At 37.6% G+C, this 11,161-nt stretch overlaps 1 protein-coding gene across 1 annotated transcript in view; it reads left to right on the forward strand.

Annotated features, from left to right (window-relative positions):
- Positions 1-11,161, forward strand: part of LOC140454509 (N-acylethanolamine-hydrolyzing acid amidase-like) — a 33,901-nt gene that overhangs the window by 16,720 nt on the left and 6,020 nt on the right. The window contains exons 5-10 of the mRNA XM_072549349.1: positions 2,019-2,095; positions 4,098-4,270; positions 7,213-7,275; positions 7,394-7,460; positions 8,861-8,889; positions 11,006-11,096. Coding sequence (XP_072405450.1) covers positions 2,019-2,095; positions 4,098-4,270; positions 7,213-7,275; positions 7,394-7,460; positions 8,861-8,889; positions 11,006-11,075 — 479 coding nt within the window. The 3' untranslated portion in view covers positions 11,076-11,096. The remainder of the gene's footprint in view (positions 1-2,018; positions 2,096-4,097; positions 4,271-7,212; positions 7,276-7,393; positions 7,461-8,860; positions 8,890-11,005; positions 11,097-11,161) is intronic.

Raw genomic sequence — 11,161 nt, forward strand, 5'->3', positions numbered from 1 at the left:
CTGGATGTTGTTCCCTCCTGCTTGTAAGAATCTATGTTTGAATTTACCTTTTTGCCAAGGGGTGTGTTTATGAGATGTTACTATATTGAAACAGTTAATTAGTTAAGTTGCTGTATCTATTCTGTTAATTCATTCTAAATTCCATTTTCTTTTGTTCGTGTTCCAACCATAGTATCCATCCACTGTAGTATAAACAAATTCTGTTTTGCTTAAAGCAGACTGGTTTGACCAGTTGCATCACAACTGAAAAACCCACTTCACATCTACCTTTAAAGTATGAAAGCGTTAGGGTCCAGGCAACCTTCTTAAAATATTTTGAGGCGGTCTGGCCTGGTCCATAACAGTAAACACATTGAGGCACATGGAGATATTAAGTGGGATAACCGAAAGCTGAACTAAAGATTTGGATTTGAAGAAGTACCTGAAAGAAAGAAAAGAAATTAAGGTATAGATACAGAAGGGTGTGCGGAGAGAATTCCGGAACTGAGGGCCTGACAACTGAAGCCATGGCCGTTGATCGTGAAGTTTCAAGAAGGCAGCCCACCATCCCCCACCTCGTACAGCCACATCCCACAACCAAATTTTAAGAAAAGCTCTCCTCTGTGCCAAAGGTGACACCGAGATTGTGAACAATCTAGTTTAGTCTCAGATGGTTTTCAGGAAAAGAGATGGATTTATGAGGTAGCAACCAGATTTTGGAGTGGGTGTAAAATCAATGGATTCATTTCACTCCATATTTAACTGTTGGACCGGGGTGGACAAAATTATAAATCTCACAACACCAGGTATAGTCCAACAGGTTTGTTTGGAAGTACTAGCTGTTTAAGCACTGCTCCTTCATCAGGTAGCTATGGAGCAGGATCATAAGACACAGAATATATAGCAAAAGATCACTGTGTCGTGTAACTGAAATGATATATTGAGCACACCTAGATATTTGTTAAGTCTTCTAGGTTTGTTGCTGTTAAGTCTTCCTGGTTTGTTCAATATATCCTATCAATTGCATGACACTGTGATCTTTTGATATAAATTCTGTGTCTTATGATCCTGCTCCACAGAGCAGTGTTCTGAGAGCTAGTAATTCCAAATAAACCTGTTAGACTAAAAGTATCGGTAGAAAGAACAATCAAAAACATTGGCTTTGGTAGTTCAGGTTCTCATAAAAACAAATCTTCCCAATTCAGTTAATATCATAGTTTGTCTTTAAATGTGTCACCGTCAGAAATGTCAACAAAATCAAGTACCTTTAGTGAGTATTTTTACACTACCCAGTCAGTTCTTCTACAATGTGATGGTTGCATTCCTGTGTAACTCCACGTTACAGAAAAAAACATACTTTAGAAACAGCGTTTGAAGTGTTGGCACTGTAATCGCAGTACAGCCAACACATATTTTAAAAGTTCATGCTTTAGAAATAGGGTCCCCAATTCGCCAATTGCATTACAGTGAATTTGAGTAGATGAAACGCACGTTATAACAGAACGACCTGTACTGTGTTAATTTCTAGCGGGGAATGTAACAATTCTCCATCCTCTGTGGATGTGACTGGGTTAACAGGAATTACATTAGGTTTTATAAATGTTATTTATGGATTTACTTTTGATATCCTGTGAACTATAACCCAAAATTTTGCTGGTTTTGCATATCATCCAATCATTCCATGTTTACAATATAATTACTTCTTTTTAACTAAAACATACAATCTTACATTTATGAAAAGTAAATTCATAGTGGAAGGAAAGCAGTCCCAAAGTTGAATTCTGTGTCAAATCACTACCCAGGTTCATACTTCTTTCATTCTGTTAGATGCCTACTGTGCATGAATTCCGTTACAATACTTAACTGTTTACAGAAGCACACAACAAATTGTTTAATACCAAAGAGGACTGATATAAGTCTCTTGCGACTTGCCTGCACCTCAGCATGCATTAGTCTGTTTGTACTCATTTTATGGTTCAAGCAACATGTCGTTATAAAGAATACAGAGCCATGTGTTAATAATTTTTTAAAAATTAAAGTTAACAGAGATTGGTGGAGAACTGTCATTGCTGCTCTTTTCAAAAGAAGCCCTCCTCCTAGCTGGCTGATTAGAGATGTAAGTGATGCCCTCTTTTTATTGCTTTCGTTTTATTTATTAGCCAATGTATGCATAATATGGGCACATGAACTTTTGTTTTTAAACTGATTCATGGGATATAGGTGTCATTGGCTAAGCCAGTATTTATTACCTGTGACTGATCGTCAGAGAGCAGTTAAGAGTTGACCACATTACTGTGAGTGTGGAATCACATCTATGATGACAAAAATAGCAGATTTCCTTCACGACAGGACATTAGTGAACCATATGGGCTTTTCTGCAGTAAACAGCAATAGTTTCATAGTTATCATTCCATTCTTAATTCCAGAATTCTTAAAAAAAAATTTGAATTTAAATTCCACCATGTGGGATTTAAACCTAGGTCTACAGATTATTACCTGGGTCTCTGGATTAATAATTTACAGATAATACCACTAGGTCATCACCTCCCTTAGTATTAATGCTAACAATCTGATAAGCTGTTTAGATGTTGCTTAAAGGAATTCACCAAATGAATTCCCCTGCTCTTCACAAATAGTAACATGGGATTGTTGACATTCAAATGAAAAAACAGTCAGAACTTGTATTTAATATATCATCTGAAAGACAGGAACTCCCAACAGCTCAGCACTCCCTCACTACTGCACTGTATAACCTTAGAACTGCAGTGAAGAGCCGGATTTTTGCTACCAATGTGGGTAGCTTAAGTCGAGAAATTTCCTGACTTGGCAGTTCTGCCTTTGTCTAAAAGTATGCCTTTACCAATATTTCAGTCTGGGGAAGTTGGGGAGGGATGGAGTGGTAAAAACAAGGACTGCAGATGCTGGAAACCAGAGTCTAGATTAGAGTGGTGCTGGAAAAGCACAGCAGGTCAGGCAGCATCTGAGGATCAGGAAAATCGACGTTTCAGGAAAGGGATGGAGTGGTGCCTATCATCCCATATTCAGCTTGGGGATGGCTGAGTGCTGAGGCAGGCTGGTTAAAAGCCCCACCTCCGTTCCCGAAACAGTTTAGACCCTCTAGCCTTCACACTGCATCACCACATGCCCCCAAACCCATCATCACCATCTAGAGGGACAGTGGCAGCACTTACATGGGAACGCCACTCTAAGTTCCCCTCTAAGTCACTCACCATCCTGACTTGGAATTATATTGCCATTCCTTCATTGCCTCTGGAAAATCCTGGAACTACCACCCTAACAAAATGTTGGGTCTGCTTACACTGAATGGACTGCAACATTTCAAGAAGGCAACTCGCCACCACCTTCTCCAGGACTATTTGGCATGGGCGAAAATGCTTACATCCTCTGAATTAATAAAATAAAAGAACTAGAATAAAGAATAAAATAAATAACTCTCATGTCACCTCCCTGCTCTCATGCCAATTCAATACCACCTCATCCATGCACAATGTCTTCTGATACTAACCAGGCCAACATGACTATCAACCACGATATGCTCTTTCAGAAACAATGGATGCTTTAGTAGCAATTGCATGTGTGAAAGTGCTTAAAAACACTCATTCACAAACCTATAAAAATGTCAATCAATCGATCAGACCATAAGTGTCAATAGCTATTGTTTTCATCTCTTCACTCTCCTTACCTTGAGACAATGATAAAAGAGACCAAAGAAATAACTAACTTATTAGAAGATCCTATTGTTACCAACCAAGCAAAACCCACAGTTTACTCCAGCTACATCAACATGGTTATTCATTTATGGGTCTGTGTGCTTATCTGAGAGCCCAGACCCTTATATAAGGGTCATCCTATAAGAGTGGACCTTGATTGATAGTTTTATGAAGTATTATAAGCTATGTTTTCTGCCATTTCTTATCATTGGCTCAATGTTTATTGAAACCAAGTTGTCAAGTGCTTAAGCTTCTGTTATTAATAATTTAAAGGTCTAGCTGATTGACAATTCGAAGGTCTGATAGAAAGTCTTAATAAGTTGGTAATAAAGGGAAATTGCAAAACTTTGATGTAATAAAGAGAAGCAATGTTTCTTTTCTCTACAGACACTCCTAGAAGCTGGGGATTTCCAAGCAGCTTTGAAGAAGTTGGCCTATTCCCCAATCACTGCTGATGTATACTACATTTTAGGTGGAGTTCGACCAACTGAAGGTGTGATTATAACAAGAAATCTTAGTGGGCCTGTTGATATCTGGCCTTTGATTCCGATGAATGGACAGTGAGTAGCAAATATGCACATAATACATTTTTATGTAAAGATGTTTAATTAACAGTGGAAAAACAGCACTAGCAAAATGAATTACTTTGATCCATAAATTCCAATAAATAAATGCTAGAGGTGGCCAATTTTGTTTTAATTAGAACATAAGGACTAGGAGCAGGACTAGGTTGTCGGGCCCGTCGAGCCTGCTCCACCATTCAATAAGATCAGGGCTGATGTTTTTGTGCAATCAGATCCACTTACCCGCGCTCTCACTGTATCACTTAATTCCTTTATTGTTCAAAAAAAAATCGACCTTAGCTTTAAAAACATTTACTGAAGTAGGGTCAACTGCTTCACTGGGCAAGGAATTCCATAGATTTACAACTCTCTGGGTGAAGAAATTCCTTCTCAATTCAGTCCTAAATCTGCTTCCTCCAATCTTAAGGCTATGTCCTCTTGTCCTAGTCTTACCTCCAGTGGAAACATCCTCTCTACTTCTATCTACTCCCTTCATAATTTTATATGTTTCTGTATGATGCCCCCTCATTCTTCTGAATTCCAATGAATATAATCCCAGTCTACTAAGTCTCTCCTCATAAGCCAACCCCCTCAAATCCGAAATCAACCTAGTGAACCTCCTCTGCACCCCCTCTAGTGCCAGTGTACCATTTCTCAAGTAAGGAGACCAAAACTGCATGCAATACTCCAGGTGTGGACTCACCAGCACCCTATATAACCTCTCTGCTTTTAAACTCAATGAAGGACACAATTCTATTTACCTTCCTAATTACTTGTTGTACCTGTACACCAACCTTCTGTGATTCATGGACAAGGACACCCAGGTCCCTCTGCATAGCAGCATGCTGCAACCTTTTACCATTCAAGTAATAATCTTTTTTACTGTTACTCCACCAAAATAATGACTTCACATTTATTAACATTGTATTCCAACTGCCACACCTTTGCCCACTCACTTAGAGTATTTATGTTCCTCTGCAAACTTTGCTCTGCCACTCATCTTAGTATCATCTACAAATCTTGACACACTACAAATGGTCCCCAACTCCAAATTATTTATATAAATTGTGAATAATTTTGGCCCCGACACTGACCCCTGAGGCACACCACTAGTTACTGATTGCCAGCCAGAATAGCATTCATTTATCCCCACTCTTGGCTTCCTGTTACTCAACCAATCCTCTGTACATGCTAATACTTTACCCATAACACCATGCATCCTTATTTTATGTAGCAGCCTCTTGTGCGGCATCTTATTGAAGGCCTTTTGGAAATCTAGGTACACCACATCGACTAGGTCCCCGTTGTCCACCTTCCTTGTAATGTCTTCGTAAATTTCCAAAAGATTAGTTAAGCATGACCTGCCCTTCAAGCTATGTCTGCTTACAGGGGAGTTTCTATCAAGATGCCTTGCTATTTCTTCCTTGATAATACTCTCAAGCATCTTCCCCACTACAGAGGTTAAGCTAGCCAGTTTATAATTCCCCATCTTCTGTCTACCACTCATTTTAAACAGTGGTGTCACATTTGCTGTTTTCCAATCTGCTGGAACTGCCCCAGAGATTAGCGAATTTTGGAAATATATAAATTGATTGACAAAATGATTTTTTGTGGTATCAAAATTAAGTGCATACAAAAATTGTTAACAGATTTCAATCTGGGTAGTCAATCTGGTAGATTTTGAAAACTATTAATATGAAAAATAAGACTTTACCAAAGATTTTTTGTTTTAGCATTCTGGACTCAACATTGAGCTTAACAATTTCAGACTATGAATTCTGTCTTCCTGTTTCCATGCTTTTGTTTTCGATCAGAGCTGACCTTCATTCTGCTATTGCTTTCTAGTATTAATATCAGCTCTAGGTCTATGCTTTGTCTCATGTCTACAACTATCACACTTGCTTTGCCTTTAATTCTGTGACACTTCGATCTCTAATATCCCTCACCATCTAGCATTTCCTGACCCTTCCTTCTATTCCACTTGCTGCTCGCCACTTCTTTCAAGGGTATAAAACTCACTACATTGCCATCTCTTTTCAATTCTAAGAGCCAAGCTCAAAACATTACTCAGTTTTTTTCTCACAGATGCTTTGAGTCTTGGGCACAGTTACCATGAATTTTGTTCAAGCATTCCATCCCCAAATCCTCACATTTGGCTGGATAATTTATTGTCATAATTATTATATTTTGCTATATTGTTTTACTTGTAATTGATTTTCTTAGCCTTGCAAACATATCTTTATCAATAAAAAAGGCTACAGTACAGATATACCTTTTCATGTTCTTATTAAGGCGTGATGCATTGTTGTCATTGTGGTGTTACATCCTCTCTAAATGGCACAATTATCTTAAGTATGCTATTCATCCTTGTGAAAATTATTCTGTTTGATTGCATACATTCTTAGCCTGGTTCCCACAGAATTGCCTTCACATACCACCATGCCTACAGTATTGGCAGTGTTTCTCTACATGCTTCAAGAAAGTGCACATGGCTACCTCTTCTATTCTCAATTCTTAGTGTGTATTTAAATATCAAACTTAATTAATTGTTTCACTCTAGACCTTCTATATTTCACCAGCACTTTTGGGTTTCCAGCATCCAGTGTTTTGCTTTTGTGTTATATGTTTCATTGTTCTGGCTGAGTCAGAACTTTACATTGAGCATTTGGACACTATTATTTCAATAATTCTGTGAGCATGTTCTGTTTCTAGGCTAGTGTGCTGCTTATGTTTTCATTCACTTTAATCTTGGGTGCACATTATTGTGGTAATGATTTGGAGATGCCAGTGTTGGACTCGGGTGTACAAAGTTAAAAATCACACAACTCCAGGTTATAGTCCAACAGGTTTAATTGGAAGCACACTAGCTTTTGGAGCGCTGCACCTTCAATCGGGTGGTTGTCATTATTGTGGTGAGTTTTGTTTTTTCATTTCCTTAGGTGGTACAGAGTGGAAACAAATTATGATCATTGGAAAAATCCTCCACCATTCGATGACAGAAGGTAAAGCCTTTATGGCCTTTAAATCTGCATAATTACTTGCACATAAAAAAAAGTGAATTCGCAATTCTGTTTTACATACTATTTTAGTTCTTTCTTAACATTAATTTCTGTTTTTAAGAACACCAGCTATGCATGCTCTCAATGCTACAGGTCAAAATAACATCAACTTACATGCATTGTTAAAGGTGAGCACCAATGGAAGCTAATTCTGCTACTTAATTTATTTATTGGCAAAGTTGACATCTGGAATTATTGTTAAAGATAACTTGTAAACATCAGTTAGACGAAAATGAAAACAGAAAATGGACAAGGATAATTCTTGGGCTACAAATGACTCTCACATCTGGGTAATTTTCTTAGTAATTCTTATACCTTTTCCTTCTCTATGAAAAATATTATCTACACACTCACCAACTGTTCCTAATGCTCTCTGATGCTTTACTTAAGTGGTCAATATTCATGGCAAACCTTGGAGCTGAGATTGATATAATTTTCAAACTAATTGTTGGCATGAAGAGGCTGGTAGTTTCAGGAATGTTAATGATGTGATGAAATCCTCTAATCATATCCATTTTTTGCGCCATGCAATCCATCAATTCATAGTTGAAAACATTTCTGGAACAGGTAGTTCTAAGAGATGCTAAGTTGTAAGTTTCAATTCTGCCTAACAAGAGGGCAGGGGCTCATTTCAAGGTTTTCAATAGATTAATGAGGACAATTTGGGGTCACAAAGAGGACTTGAAAGATTATAGGATGGGAGTGAAACTATGAGACAGACTCCACATTAAAAGTGTTTGCTGTGCTTCTAGAAAGGCAGCTGAACTATGTACATCCTATGAAAGGGAGTTGGATGGGCTGGTGCTGTTAGAGCTCAGGAGAAAGTTCTTGTAATTAGGAGGCACTAAGTGTTGTAGTCAGGACTTCGAAGATGTTCTGGAGAGTGCAGAAAGTGAAATAATCATGGCTGCGTTGGGGAAAACAGCGAAGGGCTTTGAGAAAAGTGCAAGCAGAAAATTATTCAGTGAGGTGAGAGGACAAGTGTTGGAAAGCTCAGTTTGCCATGAATTCCGATACCACCCCCATCCCCATGCTGCCCTCAGTCTATCTCATATACTGTTCCAACAAAGCTCATTACAAGCTTCAAGAAAAGATGTTTCACTTCCCTCCTAGTTACCAGAAGACCTAGTCTGAGCACTGTCTTCAATAATTTCAGGCTTTTGCCATATTCTTTACAGCAGTTTTAATTTCACAGCCAAATTCCATCATTTCCTTCGTGATATGCACATCTTTATTTCTTTGATATCTAATAAGCCGGTCTGTTACTTGATGTGAATCATTTGCTACATCATTTTATTCATAGTTATTATTGTTTATAAGTCACATAATTCATCCATCCCTGTTGCTGGATGGTTTTAAGATATGTTACCACCTTCTTTGTTTTAATTTGAGATATCAGTATTGAGAAGTGTTGTCCATGAAGACTAACTAGCCTCCTGTCTAGCTTTGTTTCAAGTGTTTGGCATCTGTGGTACTTTGTTTTTCTTGAACAAACAGGTATTCTTATAGTATATTCTTTATGTTTCAGATTCTTACTGTTAAACCAGTGTTGAATAAGTAAGTATTGCTCAGGCATATACAAATTTTATTTAGTAAAAATTAAAGGGGACACTTGCCAAAGTACTGAATTGCCTTTAGAGTAGCATGACAAAAACGCAAATTATAAATTTGTGTCATAACATCCCTGAACAGGTCGATATAGAAAATATACCACAAACTGAAACAAGAATTATTTGATACTGTACTTGGGCCCTCTTCCAAAACAGACTAACATCCTATTTGCCTTCTGATTTGCTAACTCCATCTGCACTGTGGTATGAATAAAGATATCTAAGACCCACTTTTCAATCTCTCACGATTTAAGACATAATCTCCCTTTTCGTTCCTCTTACCAAAATGGATACACACAAATGTATTTGTATTACACTTCATCTGCAAGTTTTTGTCCATTCATAACCGTTTTAAATCAGCTTGAAGCCCTTCACAATTTATATTTCCACAAATTTTTCAATCATCTCCAAACCTGAAAATATTACAATTGGCCCTCATATCCAAATCATTTGATATGGATTCTGAACAACTGAGAGTTAGCACTGATCCTTAAAATACCTGACTGGTTAGAGCCTGCCAACGTGAGAATTACATGTTTATTCCTACTGTCTGGTGTCAGTGTGTTAACCAAACTTCAACCCAGGATAGTGTATCTCCTTCAATCCCAATCTGCAGTTTGTTTTTCAATGTAGTTTTCCATTAAACAAACTGAAACACCACATGTCTGTACATGTTGTGGTGATAGTTTTGAAGAGCAAAACGTGAATTGTAATCATCTGAACCCAGTGCAAATGACAACTATTGCTGGTTCTTTTTGCTGCCACGACAAGCATTATCACCTCCTGCTATGTTCTGATTTGCAAGGAAGAGATAAACAAAACAGAACAGAAAGCCAAAAGCAAAAAGAAGATGAGGGAGTGCAATATATGAGACAAAAGAGAAAGAAAAAGAGGCAACAGAGTGACCATATTCTGTAACATGCCGTAACATGTTGCTTCTAAGTATGTTTTCTGTCAGTGTTTACTGTACACACATGTAGCCACATTTGTACAGTTCTAGAAGCTTCAATTTTGACTTGTCCCACGATACTAGCACCCCCCCTCCGTGAAGCTAGAACAATATTGCACCTGGTAGGAGAGTGGAAGAGTTTGGTCATTTTACATTGCCAGTGTCAATTATAAATGTGCACACACAGTTTTATATTTCCATTATTAATTTCTAAGGACAGAATGCACAAACTGAAAGTGTGCACTGAATATTATTAAGTTTTGCTCTAGTTGACCTCAGCTTCTTACTACATATCATCTGAATGTCGTGGAGATCAAGTCATACCTTGGAAATAACTCAGTAATAATGCTTTCTGCTGACAGAGAAAGCCCTTATCCATTGCTGCCATTTTAAGAAGCTGGAGACTTTTTGTTGTACTTCTTTTTTGGCCTTTATTGGTGTTTTTCATAGAATTTATATAAAAGTCAATGAACTCCAGCAGGGTCAATGATGATCAGCAGGCTCCTCGTGTAATTCTGTGTTGTAAAAGGCCCCAAAGAACTTTCAAACCTAAAATCTTTGGTTGTATGTTATGTCCTGCTTTAAATTTTGAGCTACAAACACCAGCTAGTTGTGCAAGGTGTAAAGTTTTTCTGCTGTCAGCACATTCTGGGGTGGTAGAACCTGTACCCTGCAATCTATTTTTAATTCACTTTAATGACTTAACAGAAAATATCCTACGTAAGTATAAATATTGTCTATTACATTCTGACTGACTCACACAGAGTATTTCCCCTACTTACATACAGCATACAAACAGTCCCTTTGGCCATGTCTATGCTGACCAATAAATACCAACTTACACTAATCCCATTTACCTGCACTTGATCCAGAGCCTGCTATGCCCTGGTATTTTAAGTACTCTTAAGATGCTTCTTAGCTGTCGCAGGAGTATTAACTTAACTGTTGTACATTAGTTGGAATCATCTCTTGTGCAATAGCCTTCACAAAAGTTAAAAATTATTCAACTGGATTATTTGTGTGTCTGCAAATTGGATGTTATTGTAGTATTAAATATGTGCAAAAATGTTTAAATCACTTGGTGATATTTTCTAAAATCATATTTAAATTTTAGATCCACTGTCTATACAACATTAATGTGTGCGGCTCAGCCATATTACTACAGGACATTAGTTCGGACTTAAAACAGAATACATTGGAAATTGGTAAGTAAAGTTCAGATCCAACTATATTGGAGATTCCTCAAAATTTGTGTGTTTTGTATTTGTGT

The sequence above is a fragment of the Chiloscyllium punctatum genome, chromosome 1 (genome assembly GCF_047496795.1).
Source record: "Chiloscyllium punctatum isolate Juve2018m chromosome 1, sChiPun1.3, whole genome shotgun sequence".
Lineage (NCBI taxonomy): Eukaryota > Metazoa > Chordata > Chondrichthyes > Orectolobiformes > Hemiscylliidae > Chiloscyllium > Chiloscyllium punctatum.